We start from the raw sequence: 26,738 nt of genomic DNA, 5'->3' as shown, positions 1-26,738 counted from the left end.
ACCTGGCCAGGCTTGTGGCCCTGGTTTGAATGGGCTCCAGCCGAGAGCGTATTGGAGGGGGTGGACCCCCAACATGGGGGCTGGAGGGGTGCGGTGGGGCAGTGGTGTTAGCAAGGTTTGCCTGCTGCTGGTTTTCTCGCAGGAGAGGTCCTGAAGCAGAATGAGGCAGGCCTGGCTAGGAGGGGCAGGTTCCTGAAGCAGTGGAAGCAACTCACGTCGTGAATGTCAGCACAGCTTTGGCTCCCACAGGTGGCTGTGTGTTTATGCAGGGTGGGGAGAGGGAAATAGTGCTCACCAGGGTCTTTGCTCCTGGAGCAGTACCCTGTTGATCTCTGTTCCTGCTGGATGTGCTCTGAGATGAGTGAATACATCTGCCATGTGCCTCAGGCATTTTTCAAATTGCTGCTTATCCAGGCGGTATCTCTGGGCTGTTTGTTGAGCCATTTCTTGAAGGTCAAGGATTCAGCTTCTCTCCCTCCCGGCTTTCCCATAGCTGAGCCCACTGATTTTTAAAATTCCAGGTTTAAATCCCACTGGTTGTATGAACTCACAAAATTTAGCCCCTCCGGTTTTCAAAGCCTGATGTTACGGGGATTTGTCTTCCCTGTGGGGTCTTCTTGGTGTGATAGTCCGTTTCCCTTCTCTGCACCTGTGGGTTCCTCCCTCCTGGACTGTGTGTTTAGCTTTCCACTGTGTCTCCACCCTTCCTACCCTCTTCTATGTGGTCTTTTTTCTTCATTTAGTTGTGGAGTTTGTTCTGCCTTTGGGCCATTTTCTGTTTTATGCTGATATGAATGTTATCTGGGAACAACGTGAACTTAGGGTCCTCCTACTCCACCGTCTTCCCACAGTCCTCTGCCTTGTGTGTTTTTGTTTTTGTGTTTTGTTTTGAAATACATTCAGCCATCCTAAGCCTTTTGATGAGCATTTAGTCCATTTACTTTTTTAAAGTAGTTATTGACAGGTATGTATTTATTGCCATTTTGTTGATGGTTTTCTGGTTGATTTTACAGTTCTCTTGCTCTCTTCTCTTGTGACTTTATGACTTTCTTTCATGTTATGTTTAGATTCCTTTCTGTTTTTTTTGGTAATTTCTTGTATTTTCCCTTGGCTGATGTTCTCACTGTTCATTCGCTCTTCTCCCTGGTTCAGTAAGCATCTTTTTGACCATGACTTTGAACTCTTTATTGGGTACATTGTTTTGTTTCATTCTTTTTCTGAAGTTTTGTCTTGTTCTTGTGTTTGGAACATACTGTTCTGTCTCGTTTTGCCTAACTCTGTGTTTGTATGTATGAGGTAGTTCAGCTCTGTCTCCTGGTCTTCTTGTTCTCGAAGGAGTGGCTTTATGTGGATGTCCTGTGGGGCACAGACACGCGCTCCCCCTTGGCCACCAGAGCCAGCTGCTCCAGGGTTCTCCCCTGCGACAGGGCTACGACTGTGTACGTGCTCTGGTGGGCAGGGCTGGCCTCCTGCCCCGCTGGCTGTTGGGCCTGGCTGAACCGCTTCAGGTTGCTCTGCTGGGCAGGGTCGCTGTCCTGTTGGCAGCGAGGCCATGCTGAGACATAAGGTTATGTGGGGCTCTCAGCAGTGTGCACCCCCTGACATGAGCAGTCTAGAAAGCGGATTCCAAAATGGCGTCTGCCAGGATCAGCATGGCAGAATGAGAGAGCAAAATGACTGCCGCCGGCGTCTCCGTTCCCGGGGAGAGGCCCAGCTGTCCTAGCTTCTCTCGCAGATGCTCCAGGGTTAATAAGTGGGTCTCCTTCACCTCTGGTCTGTCTGTGTGTTTTTTGGTCTGGTATTTTTGTACTGGTTTCTGGGCCGAGGGAGTCTTCACACAGGCCCTTCAAGAATGGGTTTTCCTTCCCCTATAGTTCTGTAGTTTTCATGGGTGATTCCCTGTTGGTTCTGAAAGCCAGCTGTTTTGGGGGCCGGGCCATCTGTGCAGGATGGAAGGGTTGGTTGGGGTGCCTGATGTGAGCTTGAATCTCTGACTCCTCTGGGAAAATTTCCATGCCTTTGAGATCTGTCTGGACTGTGGAATGCCGTTGCCTGGGGTGTGGTTTTTCCATTCGTGAGGCTGTATCTCTGCCTCTTCTTGGGAGGCTCTGTTCATCCAGATCCCAGGTCCCCTTCAAAAGGAGGTAGTCCATGTGTAGCAGTAGAGTCGCTGTGTCCGTGGGAGGGGGTGAGCTCAGGATCTTCCCGTGTGGCCATTTTGAGCCCTCTCCTCTACTAATGTATATATATATTTTTTTAAACTTTTTTTTTTTTTTTAACGTTTATTTATTTTTGGGACAGAGAGAGACAGAGCATGAACGGGGGAGGGGCAGAGAGAGAGGGAGACACAGAATCGGAAACAGGCTCCAGGCTCTGAGCCATCAGCCCAGAGCCTGACGCGGGGCTCGAACTCACGGACTGCGAGATCGTGACCTGGCTGAAGTCGGACGCTTAACCGACTGCGCCACCCAGGTGCCCCATACTAATGTATATTTTAAGTCACTGTTTCCTGTTTCCTGCTGATAATCCCAAATTGTTTGGCGTGTAAGTACACGAGGGAAGAATGTGGGTCAGATCGTTGATGGTAATAGCAACCTGTTACTTGGTAACCACCAGTAAACTAATATAACTTAAACTTGGAGACAGTTATGATATGAAGAAAAACGATGCATGCTAATTTTTCTTTCCCTCTGTTTTGATTTTACCCAGGACAGGTGCCTCCGTTTCAATCTGAGAAGTCTTAAAACCTTCAATCATACGTAGAATAGAGACCTCAATCAACGATAAGGTGGAAAAGAATGATGTTGTCCCTAAACAACCTACAGAATGTCATCTATAACCCGGTAACTGATTCCTATGAAATCACTTTTTATCTGTGGCAGGATGTAGAGCAAATCCAATTGGATAGTAATTATCCATTCCTGGGGAGGGGAGACCATCAAATTCAGTGAACGTGTATGGAAAGTACCCACTGTGTGAGAGGGACTGTGCCAGTTGCTGACCGAAAAACAGATATGGCCCTCGGAGCTCGGTCTGGTGGAGGACAAAGTCACAGTGACCGTACAGGGTGGTGAGAACGTGTTCTGAATGGAGAGCTGACTTTGGTGCTGGGAAGATCATCACAAGACAATATTTTAAAGGAAAATGGATTCATTGCTCTAAAAGTTTTTAATTTTCTTTCTTAATTAGACCCTGGTCATGAGAAGTAAATGTCTCAGCTTTTCCCTTGCCTTTCAAATACTGCTTCGTACTTGAGCAGGGAAAAGGCCAAAAGCTAGTGGCAAGATGGAGAAAGAGAAGAATGAGGGTCTTGTGGTTCAAGGGCCCCAGGGACTGCAGTTGCTGGAACTTTCAGTGTACGTCTTTGGAAATAATGAACTGGTTTTAGTTTTACGTGGTGATTAAGAGTCTTTAGAAATGTCTAGTTTCCACATATATGAAGCTGGATCCTGAATTTAGGTCTAAGATAGAGTTACTTTTTTTTTTTTTTTTTTAAATAACTCCCTGTCCCCAGAGACTCGTGGGCAAGAGAGGGACGGTGAGGGTCCCTGAAGCATGACCCTGACCCAGTCTCATTTTCTTGTTATTTACTTTGTAGTTGTAACTCTTTTTCTTAACCTAAGCTTTGACGTCATTGTGCAGAATGAGGTACCATCGCCACGTCAAGCAAAACTCAGTTTTAGAAGAAATAGCCTTAAATAGTACTGGCTTCAAAAGGAAGACTTACTGCATTTGAAGTCAGTGAGACATTTAAAATGCTTTTCTGGATCCCAGAGTTCAAAACATCTCAAGGTTGTAGACTGACTTTCTGCAAAGATTAAAAAAAAAAAAAAATGCTGCCTGTCAAGGGTGACTGAAGTACCGTGTTGGCTCCGGCCTGGAGGGGGAGGGATGGTCAGGTTATGCTCCTCAGTTCTGCGCTTCAGTAAGATGACTTCTGTGAACGTTATTCCGAAAGCAGTTTTGCAGGTTAACGTGCGTGCACATCTTGATGCGAGCACACGGACAGTTCCCGATTTTCTGGGGTTAGCACAGGCAGCTCTAGGGTTGAAACACATCGACGCTGACGTTCATTTCCTGAGGAAGGGCCTGGGGAAGTGGTGCTGCCCCAGGGCAGGAAATGCAGCCAGGGCTCCCAGAAGGCCTTGCTGCCGTTCTGAGCATGGTTCGTGGTGACAGTGTCCCAAAGCAAATAATTTTGGCAGATAGCATATGTACGTATATATATGTATATGTATAGTCTCTTCTCACAAGCAGAAAAGGATGGAGGTAGAAAGATTGAACTTAATAGCAGAAATGACATTGAATCTGTCTTTAAATTTCATTTCTTAAATACTCGCAGCGCTGAGCACGCACACTCGGCTCCAGCTCTCCCTCAGGGTTTTGACTGATCACTAACAAAATAACCATAACGCAAGAAAGTAGTGTTTTCGAAGGCTAGCTTGTACAGTATCCCGGCTGATTACCTTAAAATCTCAGGAATTTTAGCAGCGGCTCAGATTGGCTGTTGTGAGTTAATAGGCCACTTGTAACCATTCGTTCCACCTGGCGCTCAAAAGCTCACCATTCCGCTCTCCTTCGGAAGCTCGCTTCCACGTTATCTTTTTCTCCTTTGTCCCTTACGATTTGACCTGACATCCTTTGTCCCTTACCATTTGACCTTAAAACAAAACAGTAAAATCTTTTAACCTCCGAGGTCCCTTCCAGCCTCTGTTCCCTTGTTCTTCCCTTGCTGGTCCCGGTCCTGAGAGCGTCAGCGTCTGTTTCTGTGGACTTGATGTCCTTACCACAGCTCTGCCCTCTGGTTTTTGTTTTTGTTGTTTTTTTACTCTTTCTTAAATTTTTTTCAACTCTTTCTTAATTTCTTTCTTGTCTTCACTAGTTGTGTCTTTTGCTTTCTCTTTGTGTCTTTCCTGATCATCGTCAGACCTTTTGAGCGTGTACACAGTGTATAAATTGTTCCGGCCTTTTACCTGAGGCTCCCGCTTCTTAGACTTAGTTCAAAACCAAAGTCACATCTTCCTCCCTGGATCAGCTCCCCTCTCTTGGGTTTGTTTCCGTTTCTGTCCGTGTCTTTCTGCTGTTTAACTTCTGTTCCCGTGCCGCCAAGCCCCGCATAGTTTGAACAGAAGCTGCGTTCAGAATTTCCTTTCATTTGTGTCAAACGTCAGTGGCTTTTCCTTTATCATCGTTTTTAAAATCTGAAGAGAGTGTGTGTAAACCATTTGTAAGAATTCAAAGAGTATTTGAGGGTTTCACGAACACACAAAATTGCCATCTACCCTGTGCTCAGTTCCCCTCCCTGAGGGCAGTCACACTCGGCAGGTTTTGCAGATCCTTCCTGAGAACACACGTGAGTGTCCGAGCGTGCGTGTTGTGTGCATCACTTCATAGATCTGTTTGCTTCCGCATCTGGGTCGTACAATAGGATCCCCTGTTTTGCCGAGTGCTTCGCACAGAGCGAGGGCTCGTGGCAGCCCGCTTTTCCAACAGCATTTGCTCTCTTTTGCTCTCTTCACGTCTCTGTGTCACAGTTTGGAGATTCTGGCAATATTTCAGACTTTTTCATTATTATCATATTTGTTATGGCGATCGGTGATTACAGCTTCCTGAAAGCTCAGATGATGGTTTGCTTTTTTAAGCAATATTTTTAAGTTAAGGAATGCACTTTTTTAAAGATATAATGCTATTGCACACTTAACAGACTGCAGGATAATGTAACCATCACTTTTTTTTTAAGTTTATTTTGAGAGAGAGAGAGAGAGAGAGAGAGAGAGCATGCACAAGCAGGGGAGGGGCAGGGAGATGAGAGAGAGAATCCCAAGCAGACTCTGTGCAGTCAGTTCAGAGCCCGATGTGGGGCTCGAACCCACGAACTGCAAGAACATGACACAAGCTGAAATCAAAAGACGCGTAACTGACTGAGCCACCTGGATACCCCGAAACAACTTTTTTACGCACTGGGAAACCAAAAAATTTATCTGAATAGCTTTATTGCAGTGTTCACTTTATTGAAGCGGTTTAGAAACTGAACCCACGATATCTCCGAGGTATGCCTGTATATAAACTGCTGTGTATGCGGCTTTTTTCCATTTGATACATTTTGGAGAGACTGGCACACTTACAGCTTCTCACTTATTTTCATGGCTGCGTAATTGGGCCACTGTATGGATATACTCTAACTCCTTTAAGCAGTTTCCATTAAAGGACTGTTTCCTTTTGTGATCGTATCTAGTGCTGTGATGTACATCCCAGTATATGCGTCTTTAAGCATACGTGCCAGTATTTTATAGGATAAATCTGTAAAAGCGGACTCACTGGGCCAAAAGGTATGATTGCCATTTCATTATCTTTTTTTAATCTTCCGGATTTTTCCGTGTCCGAGATGTTGACAGTCTTCCCGTATCGAAAGGACTTCCTTTATATGACTGTCCAGCCTGACCGATCGATCGTTCTCTCCTTTCTCTCTCGTTGGCTGCATCAAGGTCTCCGACACACACCCCATTGTGGTGATTCACTGGCACAGTCCTGCTCACGGCTGCCACTTACTGTAGCGAAGCGATAGCAAAGTCATAAAGGGAGAGGCGCCTGGGGCAAAGTCTAAGGGGGACCAGGCGCAAGGTCCCGTGGGTCCTCTCTCAGTGGAGTCACCCAAGATGGACTTAAATCCCCCAGCAGCAAGCTGTCACGGTGCCTGTGAAACGTCGCCTACCGGGGAAGCTCATCAGAGACTCACTGCCGGGAGATCGTATCTGGGGCCGGTCTCGCGGACTGCTTCTGCCTAGCACGTACTGAAATTCCAGACTCCTGGAAGGAGAGCAGGTTTTTAGCATAAACTGGATTGTTTGCACACAGTTGGCGAACAGGAGACCACCCTTTTCCGTGTGGGTGGTGGGTGCTGTCCCCACATCCAAGTTCCTAGACACCAGCCAAGGGCCAACCTCGTAAGGAGGCCACCTTTCAAGGACAGCAGTCAGTTCTGCTTTGTTCACTTTTCTGCACACTCCCTCGCTTTACAAACCCATTGAGGCTTTGCCCCTGGTTTTTCCTTCCTCTCAGTTTATCTACCTGGATATCTTTAATAATCACCTCTGCTCTGACTTTAGAGCATGAGTTCTGGCCCTTCCCTTAACTTGTGCTGAATCTCCTCCCACTCTGTTCAGTCATACGGGCTCTTTCTTAGATGTCCTGCCGAGCCGTCGCACGGGAAGCATTCAGAACTAAACTCCTCATCATCCTTCTGAATCAGTTTCCTCCCCAGTTTCACCATTTTAGTTGGTGGCCCGATATAGATGGTTTCCTTTGAAATATTTCTTGTACCTCGCTCTTCCTCTCCCCGCCCGCGGTGTCTGCTTCCATCAGCCTGGATTATATTTTCTCCTTATGCCAGGCTTCCTGCAAGTAGCCAGTCTCCCAGATAACCCCTGCCCTCGGGCACATTTTTACCCCCTGGACTGTTGTTCCTAAACCCCGTTTTCATTATATCATCCTTTTTGTTTTTAACATATTTAAAAAAATTGTTTTCATGTTTAGAGAGAGAGTGTGTGTGGGGGAGGGGCAGAGAGAGAGAGAGAGAGAGAGAGAGAGAGAGAGAGAGGATCCCAAGCAGGCTCCACCACTGTCAGCGCAGAGCCTGGGGCGGGGCTCGAGCCCACAAACGGGAGATCGTGACCTGAGCGGAAATTAAGAGTCTGAGGCTTAACCAGTTGAGCCACACAGGTACCCCTCGTTGTAGCTCTCTAAAATCTGACCCTGCCTGTCTGGCACTGCTCCCTTGCTGCTTACTCTCTAGCAGACATGCTTTATCTTTTCCTGCCTCTCTGCTTTTGTAAATGGACATTTCTACCCGAACTGGCTTTCTCCTCCTAAGCTCCCAGCTCAAATCACACCTCCACCATAAAGTGTCTCTGGGCAGCTCGGAACTCTTTATACACTTTTCTGAAGCTCTGATTTGGCACTGGCTTACCACCCCATATTTTAAGCCGTTGAGTCAGTCGTGGTTTGTAGTTGCGAGCATAAAAGCCAGTCTCTAAGCAGAGATGATTAATTTATTAATTGCTAAACTAAGATTTATCAAATGATACTGCGTGGTTCTCCGGATCGCTGGTAGGTTTGAAGAACCGGACTTGGCAAGGCCTGGTCACGGACAACGTCCGAAGTCCCGCCTGAAGTGTTTCCGCCGAGACCTCTGGCGCCACCCCTGGACACAGGTGGTACTGGCAACACCGCCAGCGCCTCGTCTGCGCCTGCGCGTGGCCTCTGCCCGCTGGCGGAGCGAACGCCGCCTGATTGCGGCTTCTTGGCCCTGGCTCCAACTTCGAGTCTGAGGCGGGGCTACTGAGTGACCGGGTTCCGTCGTACACCCTTGCCGCTCGCTGCAGTCTGGGTGAGGCCGGATGTTCGCCAGGTGGAGAGGACCTTCCAGTCGTGGAAGGAGACTGTGATTCTGAACAGCCAGAGGGTCATGTTTCTCCTCTACTCCTTCCACGGGTATCTGACTTCTTCCCGGCTGTACTAGAAGCGCCTCCCGGATGGGCCGTCGTGCGTCTTTCTGGCTGGAGTCCACCCACGACCGTCGTGTGGAGCAGACGCTGAATAAGTAACCCTGAAACAGGCGAAGCGGGATGAGTCGGGATGTTTTGGGAGAAAACACTACACTCAACGAGTGGGGCTTAAGCTTCTGGTATCGTCTCCAGAGCGATCGTAACTGTGTTTTAATTTTTTTCCACATAAATTCTTTGCGAAGCATCAAAGCTTGAAGTTGCCTACAAAATCATGCCCTTCTCGCTTTTCACAGGCGCAGTTTTGAGTTGAGTCTGTGGGCTGCAGGGCATTTTGTGTTACGTGGCCCAGGTCCCTCGAGGGTTGCATCATTTAGGGTGCTCTCCCAAGCAGAAAGCATTCGTCCAGATGCCGAAAACAGCAAGTGACTAAAATGTTCAGCGCTGTTGTTTCTTAGACTGGAACAACTGAGTAACGATCGCAAAGAACGTATTAGCAGTGATGGGAATAGATTATTGGTCTCAGAAAGCCCTTTCCAACCCTAAAATTATGCAACAAAACTTGCGGTTATAAAGATATAAACGCTTATTTTCGGGAAAATATAAAAATGCATGATGAAAAACACAATCCCGCCTCAAGAAAACTATTAACATTTTTGGCTTATTTTTTTAATGTTTATTATTAGTTGGGATCAAACCGTGTATAGTTTTGTAGGCTCTTTTCTCACTAATACTGTCCCTAACATTTTTGCATTATTAAACATTCTGCATCAATAGAATTTGAATAGGCGTAAGACTTGAAGCTACAAAAGCAGGTCTCAGTTTATTAAGAGACTTACGCTGAGGAAGGGAATCCGCCGCGGCCCGGAAGATCAGTGTGCGAGCGGAGGGCCTTCCACGTTCTCTGCGCAAAACCCACGGCTTTGACGGGCGGCGGCGGCCACACCGTGCACATCTGGGGGGTGTTCTTGGGTGCGACGGGCGCTGCTCATCCCAGCCGCCCTGCCCGCTGCGTCTGGCGTGATGCCAGATGCCCGCCGGCCTCGGTTACTTCCGGTTTTCGTTCATCTCTGCTCGTCGGTTAAGGCCACGACCCGCGCTGCTCGTCCTGCGTGTGGGGCTGACAGAACCCCGGCACCGGGCTGGCGGGGGAGCGCGTTCGTCCGACCTCGGACCTGGGGATGTAAAGGAGCCGGCCCGCCCCGTGCAGCTCACGGGCCGGGCGGGGTGTACGGTGCCACGGCCCAGGGTCCGGAAAGGGCTCCGCGGAGGAGACCGCGCTTGAGGCGAGAATTTCAGCTTAGGAGCGACCAATCCGCAACCACTTGGATGTGCCCTCTCTTGTTTTAGGCCTCAGCTCTTGGCGACCGGCTACCTTGGAGAGGTTTTAGCATGCGTGACACAACTCGGGGGAGCTTGGCGGGAGGTCTGATGGGGTCCGGCCGGCTTGGCTTGCTCCGACGCTCCCGAGCGGAAGAGGGTGGGGGTTGTGATGCCGCGGACGCAGCCGGTGGACGGGGAGCGTGGTGGGGTCACCCCTGCGGAAGGGGAGCGACAAGATCTGATGGTGCGTCCGGCCCCAGACAAGGAGGTGGGGCTCCGGGTGATGAGGGGGCAAGAGGAGACACGGATGCCGTGTCGAACCCAAGCCCGTGGCCGGGACCGGGTCAGGCCACGGGGGGGGGGGGGGGGGGTTGCTGCTGCGTCCGGAGAGGCCACAGGCGCTAGGGTCATCCCTGAGGTCTCGTGGTTCTGGTTTCCAGCAGGGCCGGTGAGCTGTGGGCGGGAGGCCTGGCAGGGATTAGACACCCCCATCCCAGGTGTGGGGGAGGGGCTCACCTGGTGCCCCTCTACAAGCGGCCGGTGAGTGTCCCGGTCTCCATCAGTGTGGGCAAGGGACCTGGTGTGGTCTCGGTCCTGCCGTCGGGATCATCCATGGAATGTTAGGAAAAGGGGAGGGGGAGGGGACCTGACTTCCAGCACGTTGTTTTTTCTAGATCATAATTGTCCTATTAATATCTTATTTCACAAAGCCCCCGGCCAAATAAAATGTTCTGTGAACTTTTGCTGTGTCTTTTCCCACAGAACTCAGGTGTATAGATATTGTCACTATCTCAGCTGTTTGAACAGTGATTTGGAAAATGCTAGATTCTGAGCAGATTTGTATGCAGACTTTCAAAATGTAGTCTTTCCGTTTTGTTTATGTAAACGTACATTTGTTACAATCATTTTTCCTAGGTAATCCCCTATGTCGGGACGATTCCTGAGCAGTTGGAGCCTGGAACTTTGATTGTGATACGTGGGCATGTTCCTTGTGATTCGGACAGGTAAAAACCATGGTGTGAGATGGAGGAAGTGACTAAGCTGTCTTCTCGTGACTGTGGAACAACCACAGAAACTGATGTGGGGAGACCATTTTGATACTCTTGAGGCCAAGGTGCCGAGGAGACTGGAATGAAGACCGAAATCAAAAAACTTGAGTTTTTCATTTTATTGTTCGAAGTGTGGTTGGAATATGATCAGAAACACGGTTAATGACAGGGACTGTGGTCAGACGCCAGGGATGAGGTCCCCACGGCATCTCTGAAGATCGATTTCGGGCTGTTTTGTCTGAGGCTCGCTTTGGGCACAAATTGCGGACTAGGCGGTGTCAGGGCCGGGCCAGCTCTCTGTGGCTGATGCCCGGGTAACAGTGGTTTAAATAAGTGAAAGTGAACTCTGAAGGAGAAAGCCCAGACATTTCCAGGTGACTGTCATCTAGAGAAGCAGGCTTCGGGGTCACCGTTCTGCTGTCCCCAGGGCGAGGTCCTTCCTGTTTCTCCTGGCTCGCGGCAGCTAGAAACCCCGCCCTCACTTCCATGTTCTGGGTAGCTGGGTGGGTGCGCGGGGGTGAGTCGCGGGTCACTCAGCTCGCCAGGCCTCCACCTGCAGCCCACCCCCTGGCTGCCCTCGACCCTCCCTCCTCACTCCTCCTCACTCCCGCAGGTTCCAGGTGGATCTGCAGTGCGGCAGCAGCGTGAAGCCCCGCGCCGACGTGGCCTTTCATTTCAATCCACGCTTCAAGTGGTCCGACTGCGTCGTCTGCAATACTCTGAAAAATGAAAAATGGGGATGGGAGGAGATTACCTACGACACGCCTTTCAAAAAAGAAAAATCTTTTGAAATTGTGATTATGGTGTTGAAAGACAAATTCCAGGTGGGTTTGGGAGAATGAAGGTAATGAGAAGTGGCACCCAAGGCAGGCTTGCACGTTGGCGAACCCGCCCTTACGTTACTTAAGTCTAGAGAAAGAGTGGCTTTATCGTTTTGCCCTGAAGTAGGGGCACGGTGGGTGCCTAAGTGTGAGCTGGGGCGCAGCTTCTGCCTGCGCCTCGTGGCATCTGGAATTGTGGGGCCGGGGCCTCCAGACCTCTTTGTGTGTGGCATTTCTGCTGCACAGCCGAGCTTATTTCTGAATTGGCGCAGAGCTGTATAAATTGTGGGAGAGTAAACTGTGGTCACCGTCACCCGGGGCGGGGGTTGGGAATCTGGAACTAACAGATCGACGGGGAATCCTGCCACAAGTCCTTCAGGATCGTGAGATTCTAGATCCCGAGTTCTTAGAAGTCCCACCGCTGGCCTCATCGAGTGGTCTAGACACAGTGCTTATAGTGCGTACGTGTGATGGAGAGGGTGGCCCTAGAGCTTTGGATGCACCTGCCCGCAAGCCCCGTAGAACCTCGAGCCCCCCAGACTAGAGAGAGATTCACACAATTTAGCGTGAAAACCTCCCATCTCAGGCTCGGACTCCATTCTTCCCTCCCTTCCCCGGCTTCTTGGGCGCTTGTACCTGTATCCTCCTCTAAAACCCTTGTTCCCGTCCTGTTGTGCGTTTTCCTGTGTTTATTTTACGTGCCAAGGGGATTTTAAGCTCCCTGAGGTCCGAGACCGTTTCGTATCCTGCTTGTTTTCCCGACATTCCCTATTTGGGAGGGAAGGACAGGGAGTGGGTTGCCGTCAGGCAGTGTGCTGCGGGCACTCACGGGAGTGACTTGATCACAACAGCAGCCCCTTTCTTCAGGAAGAGCTTTGTCCTGCTCTAAGCAGGAATCGCAGATAAATCGAGTAGCTTGCCCGTGTCCGTTCATTCAGGATTCAACAAATACTTACTGAAAGCCTGCCACGTGCAGCGTCCTCTTCCTTAGAGTGTGGTCCTCAAGGAGAGCAGGTGGGCAAGCTTGCCGGGCAGATTGCTAACCTGGGTTCACAGGCCTAGTGCATCCGGGGAACCTCTGAACCCCGGATGCCTCCTGTACACGGGTCGGTGCACACATGCACGTAATATATTCATGAATGCCTAATTGGTGTGGAGGGAGAGGGTCCATGGTGACTAATCATATTGGAGCTCAAAGGAAGTTAAGAACCACTGCTAGTGTCATGGATGTTTTCAGTCACAGTTTGATCAGACGTGTAATGTGCAGACCTGGGGGAAGAGGTATAAAATGAAACCCAAGGAAACGGGATTTAAATTTGGACACGTTAACATATTAACTTTTTTTTTCTGGGGGTGGCGGGGTGTTCTGTGTCCATCTAGGTGGCGGTAAACGGGAAACATATCCTGCTCTATGCCCATAGGATTAGCCCGGAGAAGATAGACACTCTGGGCATTTATGGCAAAGTGAATATTCACTCAGTTGGTTTTAGCTTCAGCTCGGTGAGTACCCTTCCATAGCTTGGGGTCTTTGATGATGTTTTCTGATGAAATGGTAGCAAGTATCTTTAACATCTTCCTTTAAGATAAAAATACTATAAATGTCCGTAGGATCTTAAATCTAGTATGGTTCTGACAACAACAATAAAAAACCCCAAACAGTAATTACAAAACAAAACCCTTTGGAACAGGGGCTAATTCCCTGACACAGGAGAACAGGGAGGATTTCTCCTGAGATCACTTCCTAGAAGCGGAATGTCTTGAGAGGGTATTTGCATTTTAAGTTATGACAGATACCGCTAGCTTGCCCTTCAAGAAGATTCTAGCAGTGTGCAGTCTCAGCAGCGCCCATTTGTCACATTCCTCTCGACACTCCTTCTTAGGCTCTTTGAGGTCTGTCCATCTGATAAGGGGGCAGAGGACCCTAATGTTAAGTGCATTTTTGGATCATGATTCTCAAGCCTATTTTCACGTTTAACACTATTTGTAATTCTTTTTGAGATGTCAGGGAGGTTATATTTAGAATTCTGACGGATGTCAAAAATTAATCTTATCTTTAGGATTTAAGAAGTGCCCAGACGTCTACTCTGGAACTGACAGAGATAAGTAAAGAAAATGTAAATATTCAATCTTTTAAATAACCACCAGTTTAAAAATGTTCTTTTAGTTGTCAAGTAAATCAGGTGGCAGGCAGGCTGAGTTTTTAAAAGTTATGTTAAAAAAATTTTTTTCTTAGTGTTCATTTTTGAGAGAGACAGACGCCAAGCTGGGGAGGGGCAGAGAGAGAGGGAAACACAGAATCCGAAGCAGGCTCCAGGCTCTGAGCTGTCAGCACAGAGCTGACGTGGGGCTTGAACTCATGAACCGTGAGATCATGACCAGAGCCGAAGTCGGACGCTTAACCGACTGAGCCATCCAGGCGCCCCCCAAAGTTATGTTTTTAACTTGTGAAAAATTGTTTTTAATATCAAGAAGGTGGGAGTAATCATTTGCAGACTAAGGCATCTACTTCTGTGGGACCAGGCACTGGAAGTTTCGCAGATGGTCGAGCCATCAGTGTCTGTGACCACCACCCACCGTTCTTTGGTAAAAAATCTCTCTCTTAACTGTTGAGTAAACTGTCTCACAGTATTTATAAATGTTGAACACAGTCGGCGCATTGGGAAGCGAACTTCCACATGTATCTTCTCCCCTGTAGGAACAAGTACAATCTAAACACTGAGTCTTTGTCATTAATGGAAAAAGTTACATCTTACTGATCTCAGAGCATGTGACCTCAGAGAATATCATCTCAGCATTTTGGGAGCCCCTTGGAAAGAACAAGTAAAACGTGTAAAGTTCATGTGTGGTCCTAGGACTGTAGGACTATCAGACCGTGTTCCCAGCCTGAGCACCCTTCACAGCCCGATACCACACCTGTCAGAAAGCATAGGCCGCTGTGTGTCACATCCAAGGCCAAGCGGGTGCTACTACCCCAGGCTCTGGCCATTTCAACCAGTAAGATCTGACTGCTTGTGTTGTAATTTTTCCCTTTCAAATGTCTTCATTTTGACTTTCTCTTCCAATAGGTACAAAAGTCTGGCACATCACAGTTTGTAAGTATTTTTGCCTAGATTATAATATATGGAATGTTTTATAGAATCGCCCAGGAAATGAATAGTTTAAACCTTGGAAGCCAGCTTCATTTTTTCCACACCTTATTGCAGAACTGTTTCCCCAACAGCCTAGTAATAGAGGAGACATTTCTAAAATCGTACCCAGAACTGTCTACACCAAGAGCAAAGGTTCGACTGCCAATCACAGTTTGACTTGCGCCAAAATACTACCTACCAACTGTTTGTCAAAGGTTTGAAGAGCCAAAAATTTTCTTAATTCTGTTTAACAAATTAAGTTTTAATTAGCTGGTATATGTAACTTCCACCCTCAGTAGAAACCCACAGGAGCCACTTTGCACTTCTGTGCTGATCCTGGACAGATAAGAGTTGGCCGGGCGTAGTCTCTGAGCCAGGAGTGTGCTTCCTTAACGTCTCCCCTCAGGCAGGACGTGTGGCCCAGCTGCAGTCCCCAAGGCAGGCAGGTCCCGTGTCCCGTTAACCCATTTCATCGCGTGAACTGTTTTTGGCCAGTCTCTGCTGTGAGCCAGGCAGCGCCGACCACTGGGGTTTTACAGGGTCATGGCCTTTAAACGTTAAAACGTATCTTCGGACAGTTGTCCCACGAGACCCCTTTCTGCAGGCTTCCTGGTGCCGACTGTGGTCTCTTTACAGACTCTGCCATTCGTTGCGAGGTTGAACTCCTCGATGGGCCCTGGACGAACTGTCGTCATTAAAGGAGAAGTGAATACAAATGCCAAAGGGTCAGTACCGTTGTTACCAATAATGGTGCGAAGAGTTTGCACGTGTCTCTCTCGTTGCCTTAGACCCCAGACAGTCTTGTGGGACAGGCGGGAGCCGTGTCCCAGTCCTCACCTGGAAGCCAAGACCATCAGAGCAAGAGCTTCAAAGTCACGCCGCTAACCAGACTGTCTACGGCTGGTTGGGCAGAACCAGGACTCAGGCCCAGTGTTCTGAGCTAGGCTTTTTGTGGCCAGACAAGAGGGTGGCATTTTTGTCCCCACCCCCGCCTGCCTTGTAGAACTCCAGGGCAGCTGTGAGGTCAGGTAACGTTGGTTAGGGCCCCTCACCACATGTGACTTAACTACTTTTCCTAGAGATGTTCAGACTTCTGAAAGCTTGAAATTAGCTATTTCCTAGAAAATAGTACATTTGCAAGAACATTTGCGAGGACCCCATCCCCCTGCAGCCTAAAGTAATAGGCATGTGCTTTACTTGCTCTTCAGCTGCTTCCCAACCAGACCTGTGGCCTCAACACTGAGGCTAAAAAACTATAAATTTTTTTTATATTTTTATCAGTGGAGTGATAACTGAATTTAAAATTTTACCTTCATCTGCATTCCTGTCTGTGTGCATACATGTGTTTTGTGTCGTGATCAGAGTTCAATTCTGATTCTTAAAATGGCAGAAACTGCACTTCCTTTTACTTGGTTAATTAGGGTGTTTTTTTTTTTTTTTATTCTCTCAAAAGCTTTAATGTTGACCTCATATCAGGAAAATCCAAGGATATTGCTCTCCACTTGAACCCACGCCTGAATATTAAAGCATTTGTAAGAAATTCTTTTCTTCATGAGTCCTGGGGAGAAGAAGAGAGAAATATTACCTGTTTCCCATTTAGTCCCGGGATGTACTTTGAGGTAAGATGATATGGGACAGGAAAAAGAATCCTGGGAGGAGGGGTGGGATAAATGGTCTACTTACGTCAAGTCCTAGCTTAATATGTGGAGATAGCACGTAGTTTTTGTTTATGTGGAGACTGTCTGCATTATAAAAGGGGCATTCAAAATACAATCAGTCTAAATGGCACAGCCAGTAGAATACTGCCATATTCATAGGAATTTGAGGAATAGGAATTTTAACAGGAGCCTTGCCTCAGGACTGGAAAAACACGTTTAGGATAATCCCCTGTGTACATGAGCACACAGGAACTATAAAACTGCCTGCACTCTCCGTCACGTGCCGTCTTGGTTATAGATAGCTTTAGGTGGCAGTCCTTTCTTACAGGGAGTTTGTCCTGTTTGTATATATTCAAGGAAAGAGATGTTTAGACCCTGGAACTCAAAGGTCAGGTAACTTTTTTAGGGCCCCTCGTGTCGTGTGACTTGAGAACATACTGTCCCGGGTCCCCCAAACGTGTGAATATTATGGTGACACAACCTTTCCGAAAACGTTTCTGGATGCTCAGCAGACAGTAGTTTCTTTGACGCGGATGCTGGGTGGTTGGCTAGATTCAGTCACTAGTTGAGGTGACGTACTGCCTCCCATGGTCATTTAGGGTCACTGATTTAGGGTCCTGCTTCTACATTTTAAAACTGCCACTTGCTCTGGATCAGTAGGTTGAGTTTTTGAGCACTCATCAAAACCAGTTGTTAAAAAGCAGGAACACCAAGACTGAATAAAAGACAGCAGCTGGACATGAATGTGTATTCCTAAGTTCCGGTATGTGGGGTAACAGTTGTGACCTCATCATAGGAGGGTCCCTGGAAATTGTGGATACTGGTTTGGAAGTCAGGGGCATGCAGGAGGGTGAAGTTAAAGGTGGGTTTTCCAGATGGAGGGGATGATTTGAACAAGTCACTGGAGGTGGGGAGGGCAGCACAGGGGTTTGTCGGCTTGGCAAGAATCCAGGTATAAGAGGCCACTTGGGGCTCACTGGAGGGAGACAGAAGTGACTGCTCCAGAAGGAAGTGGATCCTTGTGGTTGGTGACAGGAAACCAGTGACTAACCTTTTTGATCTGGGCCCCATCCATGTTTGCTACTGGATTAAAATGGAAAAGGACAAAAATTCCTTTAAAATCTTTTCCTTAGTTTTCTACCTCAGGAACAGTCATTACCTCATGTTGGATTATTTTTAAGTTTCTGTAGTGATCGATTTTTCTCTGCTTCAGACTCCTGCCTTTTTAATATGCTTTTATTGCGATCCTTGGATTTTCCCATTATGCCATTACTTTGATTTTAACCAGTTATCTTCTGTTCCCTGTTGTTTCAAATTCATTTATCAGTTCCAGCTACTCGTTTAAAAAATACCTTTGTCTTGTAACTTCATCTGTGAGTTTTGTTTGTTTTAGTCAAATCATGTTCTTATGAGCTGTTCTGTAACATCAGATAGTTGGGGGGGGGGCGGTTTGGGACTGGCTTTTGCACATGGTTATAGTATCTGTTCTGCAGGAGTGCATCTTCCAGGCCATGTGCCCTTCCTTTCCATCGGTAATGCAGGGCGCCGCACCTGCTGTGTCGTACGATGTTGGTGACTGACGGACCTTCCCACTACATGCCTCTGATGCCAGCTTGTTTTCCCTTCTGGGCATGAGGCTGTTGTTTTGTGTTGAGATTTCTGTTAAATGTATGTTACCAAAGGTCCCTTCCTCCTGGTTGAAACTGGGATTTCTAGCACTGTTGTGAGGATAATGTGGTTCCAGTTACTGGTATTTTCTTCGGTTCTCTACACAGACCTAGAGTTTGTTTCTGTCCGTTCACTGTTTTATCCAAGGAATCGCCCCCAGCAGCCATTTATCACCAGTCAGAGCAGAATAAATAACCTGTTTCTCTGCAGATTCAGATTCTGCCTCCGTCTGGCCCCCGGGGGTGGAGCCAGGTGCGAGGCAGGCTGAGCTGCTCTTCAGAAGCTTCGTGGTGCAGGTTCACCAGACTGGTCTTTGCGGTGTGGCTGGAGAATACATGGTAGCGTGGTGGCCAGGCTGGCAGCGGGAAGTATGAGGCTGACGTGTCAAAGTGATTTAAAAGGACTGTAGTTTCTTTTGATGTTCACGGGTTTGTGTTAGGCAGAGACAGCTCGGAAAGGCTAGCACAGAAGGCTGACAACTGGCCACGGACGTGAACTCACTCTGCCAGAAGGCCAGTTGCTCCAGAGAGCCACAGAATCCTGAGCTTGAGACACAGATGGGAGACCACGATGTGCGGAGCTGGGGTGGAAATGGAGTCAACGTTGCCACGCGGCTGTGCAGTCCCAGCGAGTGCCCTAAAAGCTCTGAAATGCTCTACTGTGGCATTTGTCTAAGATCCTGGGGTTTAAGGCCGAAGAGTCATGATCCAGGTCCCTTGGTTTCTAGCCTGTTACTTGCAGTCGGCTCCTCTGTAAGGGTCAAGATGGCTGTTTTCCTACGTCATTACGGTTCCCAGACATGGGGAGGGGAGGGGGGTGTGGGGAGGGAACAACTTCCCATTTTGCTGGGAGAAGGTGCAGTGGATGGAGGGTGCTGAGGGAAGGCAGGCCTCGGGCCCTGGGGACAGCGTGAAGCTGCAAGCATGCTCAGAGTCCCTTCCCCAAGTGGGATGAGGCAGAAGGTGCCACTACTGGATACCCTTTAGTTAGAATCTTAGTAAGAAGGGATGTTAACACCAGCGGGCTGGGAGAACTGCCTAAACCGAGGGAAGCCACTAATGTTGTGTGTACTTTCCTTCCAGATGATAATTTATTGTGACGTTAGAGAATTCAAGGTTGCCGTAAATGGTGTACACAGCCTGGAGTACAAACACAGATTTAAAGAGCTTAGCAATATTGACACGCTGGAAATTGATGGAGATATTCACTTACTGGAAGTCAGAAGCTGGTAGCCGACATGCTTGCTACAAAAACTGAAATACAAAATGGCTTATGTGACACTGGCCTTGCTAAAGTGCATCTATTATTGTTTATATTGTTAAAATGAGCTTGCATAACAAAGTCCTCCTAGGTGTTCTGGGTCTTGCCACGCAGCATGCGTGGCTTTGTCTAGCCACAGGGTAAGGAAATTCAAGGCAACAACAACTGACAGCCATTATTCAGGCCTTTCTGTTCTCTCCCCCACCTTGGCTTCCTTTTTTAAATGCGATTCAGATCAATAAGTAGCTAGTAATACAGTAGCTAACACACTGAGTACTTATTTCCTGCCAGCACTGCGCTAGAAGCTGGGGATATGTGTATACAGTGGAACATAATACCACTCTGCTCCCTCTTGAGCTCAGAATCTTTTGGGCTCTGCCCTCGTGTCACCAATTTTTCTATAGGCATTAATTGTATAAAGTAACCAGAGACTTAGAAGAATTACTCAACTGTTAAGTCACCTAGGCACGAATTTACAAGACACTATTCCTTCTCTAGCCATTGCTTTCGTAACCAGAGTTCGATCACATCCCGTAACTGAAAGGATCGACGTTGCCCTTACATTTGGCAATTTTCTTTAACATGCTAAATATCTAGCTCTGCTAGCTACAAGCACTGCCAAAGAAATAACACTATGATATCCGGACACAGCGCAAAGTCAAAAAAACGCAGCGAAACAAAAACAAATGGCATGAAAGTTAAGTTGATGTCAATCTGAAGGCCATGGATGTCTATACGAGTAAATGCTTACAGTACATGCACTTGGAGTTAGAGGTCTACACACACTCCACTAGAAAGTTTAAGGTAGACGATTTCAATCTGTAAAACGTTTATGGGTGTAACAAAGCAATTGTCAAGATTAGATTTAATGATTGTTCATGAAATAGGCACACACTATCAGAAAATAAAATACACCGAGACCAATGAGGTAGAGAGCAGCAGTATAAAAATCTGTTGCTTGTCTGCATGCAAACAAACCCCACCTCTCTGCTCTTCTAAAGATTAGTCCCTCATCATTAACAAGCCAGATCAAAACATTGTTCTACTTTAAGTGATTAAAATCAAACCTGTATCAGCAAGTTAAATTGTTGCATTTCTGTAATTTTTTCATTATTCTTTGAAGTGAGTTGGCAGAAGTTCTTTATAGAATTCTTACAGGTCAGATCTTGTCACAGGAAATTTCAAAGGCTTGGGAGTGGGGAGGTAAAAAAGTTAAATTAGTTTGATCATTTTATCATGTTAAATTGCTATGCTGAATATGCTGCCAGGATTTAGGACTATTTTCATTACAGATTTTGGTTAGATATTATTTGTACCCATATACTGAAAAGAATACTACTACCAATCTGATTTTTTAAAAGTACTCAGTGTAGAAGATTCTGGCACGTGATTCTTTTCTATTCATGTTAATTTATCGTGTTACATCTTGCCAAGCTCATGGCAGGTGGAGTGGGGTCCCAGTTTTCATTGGGAGAATTGAAGAAAGAATCCCCCAGGGTTTTGGTTATTTTTTTTCCTTCATGTAAAACATCAGAGGGCATGACTCAGATGGAGACTATAGGCCACTCAGGAAAAAAGCCCCACATACATGGTTTCCTCTAATTCTTAAACATACTTCACTTTTTGTTTTACGTGGAGCTATTACTAAGACGTAAGATTGATTCTTTGACAGAAACAATACAAAACAATAAGATGTGATTTGAAAAGAAGCTATTAGCATTTTACTGATTAATCTTATCAAAACATTTTTTAAAAGGGAGTACGCATTCCTAGCAAGCTATATCTCTACAGCTACAATTCAGCCTTTTGCTTCTTTGTCACAATTTGGCACGAAATTTCTGTACTAAATTAGAACAAAGGCTTTCAAACTAAAACCATGGGATAGTTCTTAGATATTTTAAACTTATTTTTAAGGCACAAATTAGACAAATCTGTCTTTATTGAAGGTAGTTTATTTTATTTGAGCCTTCACTTTCACCATGACATCAGGGATTAGAAAACTTCAAAGTTCCAACGTGCCTGGGTGGCTCAGTCGGTTAAGTGTCCGACTTTGGCTCAGGTCATGGTCTCATTCGTGAGTTCGATCCTGCACTGGGCTCTGTGCTGACAGCTTGGAGCCTGGAGCCTGTTTCAGATTCTGTGTCTCCCTCTCTCTCTGACCCTCTTCCACTCACACTCTGTGTCTGTCTCTCTCAAAAGTAAACATTAAAAAATATATATATATATTATAAAGTTTGAAAAAAAAATTTGATACTTTCTCATACAAGTAATTCTTGAATTACCATCAGGGGAAGTCTGACCATTTCTAATTCTGGAGGAGCCATGCCACCTAGTGTTTCTGGGCCTTTTCTATCTGTGGGTTCTGAGAGCCTATTGCCTCTGCCCCCACCAAAGACTGAAGGGTACAGAAGACCATCATAGTCCTAAGTAGAAAACGCATTCCAGAACTAATTCCCACTGTGGCCATGCACAAAAATTATGGCTGAAGTATCATCTACCCAAAATGTGAAAAGTATTCCAAATAGCTTTATAGTCCAAAGCATTGGTGCTGAGTAACTGTCACTTTCTCGAAGAGCTACCTTGAATGAAATCCAACATGGATACCACGTACGTAAGATATCCCTCTACGGGAAAAGTTAAGGCTTTAACTGTCTAAAGATGAGGTGCTTTTACCTTTGAGTGCTAAAATTAACCAGGTCTGCGGTATCAATAACCTCAATCAGAAAAGACTGTGACAAATGCTTAGACAAACGGCAGTCTGTATAAAAATAGGCATCGTTTACTCTTACTGCAGTTCCGTACAAGGGGCGGGAGGGCAGCACGCCAGCTGGTTTCATACAGAAGTCCGCGCAGGGGTGAGGGCACCAAAAGTAATATGGTACCAAACACCCACAAATAAAAACATGAATAAATCCGACCTCTGAACAGAGTAAGAAAGCCCCGAGACCCGGAGTCTTAGAAGTAGCTCTGGAGTGGCTCCCCCAGTACGGCCTCCAGCTGCTGGACGGTCCTCTGGCACTGACGCTCCACTTCTTCACATTCATCTAAACACAAGAATAAAAACTGCCTCAGTTATCGTCAGTCTAATTCTTCAGCTCCTGCATCGTCTGGCCACCGTTCAGTCAAAGGACGGAAATGAAACCTGCCCACGAAGCAGAAAGCACGGCACCCTCCTTGCAGCCCCCGAAAGAGCGGTACACAGTGGGAATCCCAACTTCTAGTGACGCCCCTGCTCTAGGATGCAAGAGACACCAGGGCATGTACTCGTAGACGAGCACTTGTCTGCTTGCCTCCTCACTCCTGCTGATTCGTGCGGCCTGGTGGCAGGGCGTTTGCCACGCCCAGAACTCTGCAAACCTGGCCTGAACACTCGTCACACTCACTGTGTTAGTTTATCAAAATCCTTTGAAAGCCTCTAGTTTCTTCCTTTATAAAACAGGGATAATGGCACACACATCGTGAGGACTGAATGAGATCCTCCAGGCAGAACATGGAGGAAATGTTGGCTGGTATTAACAGGCAGCTAATCTACTGTGATCTTATTGGCACTTCTGACACAGTAAATCTATGGGGACTAAAATAATCATATAAATGTATGAGGATAATGAGAAACATCAATAAACGCAAAAGTAAAGGTGGTGATTTCCTTGTAGACAAGTTTCAGATGATCGCGGGGTGGCCACCTAATATGGTCTCTCAACCCTACTCGAAACAGGCACCCCGCCTCCTGTCTGCAGTGTGAGATGTGGAGGGAGCAGAGGATGGGGTTCTATCCAAATTTCCATGATCACTGGGCACATTTTAACAGAATTTTACTGCCATTATTTCTTAGTAGTTTAGGCATTACCTTCCATCAATTCAGCTAAGAAAGGAATGGACTCTGGTAGCAAGACAAGGTAATTCTCCTTTAGTTTTTCAGCCAGTGCTAATACTGTAATCAGAGCAGCAAATCGAACCTGAAAGAGATAAAAAGGTAAAGAAAGAGGATTTAACCCCTCCCCCCTCCCCCGCCCAAGACTAGCATTGCTACATTTATATCTCACAACTGTCTAACTTGAGACAGGCTCTGACTTTTTAAACGAATTGGTTCCCCCTCTGTCCACTCCACTTCCATCTCAGAACACCAATTTATTTAACAACTTGGGGTCTGTTTATAATATAGGCAACCTTATACAAACCAGTGTTTTTTAAAGTGTCTTACAGTACTGCAGGGCTTAATGTGAATACCTTTTTCTAACATTTTCCTTTAAAAACAACAATCAAAAAGGCACACACAGACTCGAGTATGTCCTCAAGTTTACGTGCACTGAAGCTCATGGGCTTGCTGGGCTGTGGGCGATGAGGCCAGCCTGGCCCCCTCAGGCAGGACCCCTCCCTCCGGACTACAGTGGTGGGAGGGGCCGGGCATTCAGCACGGAATTAAAAATAATGTATCGTGACTTCCGGATCTGGGAACTTAAAAAAAGTCTGGGTGTTTCTCTATTCCTATTTCATATACCTAATTCATATATTCTCTCATATTTCTGGTCTATGGAATGCAAGCAGTGGTCTGGCTCTGTTAGTGGTTCACTTTGAAACAAAAGCTGTACTAATCCTCTTTTCGGTTTTGGACAATTAAAAAAAAATATTTGGATAAAGCAAAATGATTTCTTTAAAAAGCCTATGAACTACCTATGTTCAAGCCAGACTTTTTTTGATATTGTACATTCAAAACAAAACATTAAGACAAATTTAATGCTATAAGCTTGTAAGAACCTACAATGTAAAATCTGGGGGTTCATGAAAATAGCCTCATTGTTCTCTCCTGTAATAAATGTTATATATTTCAAGTAATAAATCTTTTGACAAAATTCTGCTTCGGTCTGCTTTATTCACTGAGGTTCTCGTATGCTAATTAGACTGAGAACTGGTGACTGGAAATTGAGACGCAGGCAGGGGACTGTAACTTGGTTCATCCTTGCCCACGTGAGTGAGTGTCCACCACTCCTTATTTTCCATTATTTCACAAAATCCTAAGCCTGTTACACATGACGGAGATAATCCATTGCTGTAGCTCAAAGGAATGTTCTGTGAACAGACTGAAAGACAGTCTCTGGGAGCACAAAGACATTTAAATATGTCACTACTTGCATCTAACACACCGTGGGGGTGGGGGAGAGGACTTCTATTATTTATAAATAGCCTTTAAGTAAAAGCCAAACGTTTCTCAGGCTCAAACTTCTGCCCCAAAGAGCAACCTCCGGTCCTAGAAGACAAGCAGCTAGTTTACCATGGGCCTACAGCCACGACCGCTCTGGGACTGTTTGGTTTATATGGGGAACACACGCAGCTTCGGTGCCTGTCGACCACAGCGCCCACCTTGGGTGAGGAGTCTCTCGTCTTCAGCAGAATCTGGTAGTTCAGTGGTTTCCAAAGAGAGTCGTCTGCCACGGCCACGGAAAACTGTGCTATGCACGGGATGAGGTGCTTTGTCACTCGCTCCTGGAACCGTTCTTCTCCTCCCAGCCTGTTTTCTAGCTATGAAGGAGACAGGGACTCTGAGCAACACGTTTTCTGTCTGAAAAATTCCCAATGTATAAATAAACTTGTTTTTTCATATCAGCAGGCTCGATGACCAGGTGTGTAATTCTAACACTCTCTAGAGCAAATTTACCACCTTTTGGAGCCGAGGCAGACTGTCATGGCCCTTAGCGTCACCCCTCCCTCCAGGAGAACAGCTGAGAGGCGTTCTTCCAGATGGCGGCCCAGTCCTAAAACATTCTCAATAAATCCAATTTTAGAAAATTAAAAATCTAACCATGAGTCCTTATATCCTGCCTTCCATTTGAAACCTTCAAAAGTAAAACCTGGTGTATGCCACTATGAAGATAAGTTCTGTACATTAAAAATAACAAAATTTTGAAATAAAAATTTCATTAAAAAAAAAAGCCTGGAGAAGAAAGCCCAGCAAGCTCTAATTTTAGTAGAATAAATCTAGTAAAAATTTAACAGTGAATCAAAAAGAATGAAATCTTGCCATTTGCAATAACGTGGATGGAACTAGAGAGTATCATGCTAAGCGGAAGAAGTCAGAGAAAGGTAAGTATCATATGATTTCACCTCCATGTGTAATTTAAGAAACACAACAGATGAACACGGGAAGAGAAGGAAGAACAAGATAAAAACAGGGATGCAAACCATAAGAGACTTTTAAATACAGAGAACAAACTGAAGGTTGCTGGAGGGAAAGAGGGTTAGGGATGGGCTACATGGGTGATGGGCACTGAGGAGGGCACTTGTTGGGATGAGCACTGGGTGTTGTATATAACTGATGAATCGCTAAATTCTACTGAAACCTTATTACACTATATGTTAACGAACTTGGATTTAAATAAAATTAACAAAAAAATTTAACAGTGATGGCAAAAAGATGGGTTCCATGTGGTTACCTGGTCCACCAGGGGCATCATCAAGGCTTCTGCTCTCTCTTTACTGAGAAAATGCTGAGTATCAAAAAGGAAGATTTTATATAAACAGTTCAAAATAAACTGCAACAGCAAGCAGCACTTTTCAGGGTCATTGTCAGAGTCAAAAAACGCTTCATCTGTAGATGGGAAGAGTAAAAGTGAAAAAACAGTTGATTTTCACAATTTAACCTCCAATGTTTAAATTCAAATCACTATTGACACTACAGTCAGAAGAATATTTCTAAAACAATACAGAAAATCAGGATGAAGACATGACATAAAATGGGCAGCTCTCGGGTAAGTGGCTCCTGTAGGAGTCAAGATTCTCAGTTTAGATCACTTAGTTTGGCAAGTTAAATTACCACTTATCAAGTGGGTTGCTTATTAGCAGTAAAGAAAACACCAATCTTAAATCTTAACATTTTAAAGTTACTTCCAATAACTTAGAGTAGCACATATCATTTACCTTACTTTTACTTCTAAGTGAGTCAATTGTTGTTAACATGTTTTCATTCTGCTCAAGCAAAGACTTCAATGCCTACTGACTGATTATGAAGTAAAACCTTCACCCTCCTTATGCTTACTACTGTGCCTTGTGTAAGGTACACAGAGCAAAGGTATCGACTGGAGTCAGCTACCAACCTGTTTTGGAGATGTTCACCTGGTTCAAGGTGTCAGCAAAAGGCTTCACCAGGTGGCCAGCGAACAGAGTAAAAAGCCCTTTAAGTTTTTCAGCAATGTTATCTGCCAAGTTGTAAAATGTCAAAAGTCTGTCCTTCGGGGCATCCTCTGTTTTAGCCCAATCAAACAGCTAAAAAGATAAAGTAATATTAGTTTATTCTACATATCTTGTAACATTTATGTATGGCTACAAAGGAGACGTG

General features: G+C 46.1%; 2 protein-coding genes across 13 annotated transcripts in view; one reads left to right on the top strand and one right to left on the bottom strand.

Moving 5' to 3' along the window:
* LGALS8 (galectin 8) overlaps window positions 1–20,493 on the top strand; it is a 30,199-nt gene extending 9,706 nt beyond the window's left edge. For 5 of the 12 annotated variants that reach the window (XM_019814271.3, XM_023240370.2, XM_006937747.4 and 2 more), the window contains 10 exons: window positions 2,710–2,843; window positions 10,740–10,828; window positions 11,487–11,697; window positions 13,075–13,194; window positions 13,752–13,808; window positions 14,760–14,786; window positions 14,915–15,037; window positions 15,459–15,547; window positions 16,276–16,441; window positions 19,231–20,493. In XM_019814271.3, the coding sequence (XP_019669830.2) occupies window positions 2,799–2,843; window positions 10,740–10,828; window positions 11,487–11,697; window positions 13,075–13,194; window positions 13,752–13,808; window positions 14,760–14,786; window positions 14,915–15,037; window positions 15,459–15,547; window positions 16,276–16,441; window positions 19,231–19,380 (1,077 nt within the window). In that variant the 5' untranslated portion in view covers window positions 2,710–2,798 and the 3' untranslated portion in view covers window positions 19,381–20,493. The remainder of the gene's footprint in view (window positions 1–2,709; window positions 2,844–10,739; window positions 10,829–11,486; window positions 11,698–13,074; window positions 13,195–13,751; window positions 13,809–14,759; window positions 14,787–14,914; window positions 15,038–15,458; window positions 15,548–16,275; window positions 16,442–19,230) is intronic. The other 7 variants (XM_019814273.3, XM_023240371.2, XM_003993895.5 and 4 more) reach the window with 4 other exon arrangements.
* Window positions 20,494–22,165: 1,672 nt separating this feature from the next.
* Window positions 22,166–26,738, bottom strand: part of HEATR1 (HEAT repeat containing 1) — a 50,493-nt gene continuing 45,920 nt past the window's right edge. The window contains exons 41-45 of the mRNA XM_011287210.4: window positions 26,497–26,665; window positions 25,837–25,991; window positions 24,767–24,925; window positions 23,256–23,364; window positions 22,166–22,452 (exon numbers count right to left, since the gene is read on the bottom strand). Coding sequence (XP_011285512.3) covers window positions 22,364–22,452; window positions 23,256–23,364; window positions 24,767–24,925; window positions 25,837–25,991; window positions 26,497–26,665 — 681 coding nt within the window. The 3' untranslated portion in view covers window positions 22,166–22,363. The remainder of the gene's footprint in view (window positions 22,453–23,255; window positions 23,365–24,766; window positions 24,926–25,836; window positions 25,992–26,496; window positions 26,666–26,738) is intronic.

The sequence above is a fragment of the Felis catus genome, chromosome D2 (genome assembly GCF_018350175.1).
Source record: "Felis catus isolate Fca126 chromosome D2, F.catus_Fca126_mat1.0, whole genome shotgun sequence".
In the NCBI taxonomy this organism is placed as follows: domain Eukaryota; kingdom Metazoa; phylum Chordata; class Mammalia; order Carnivora; family Felidae; genus Felis; species Felis catus.
Note: the sequence above shows the minus strand (reverse complement) of the source record. Positions and strands in the feature narration are given on the sequence as shown.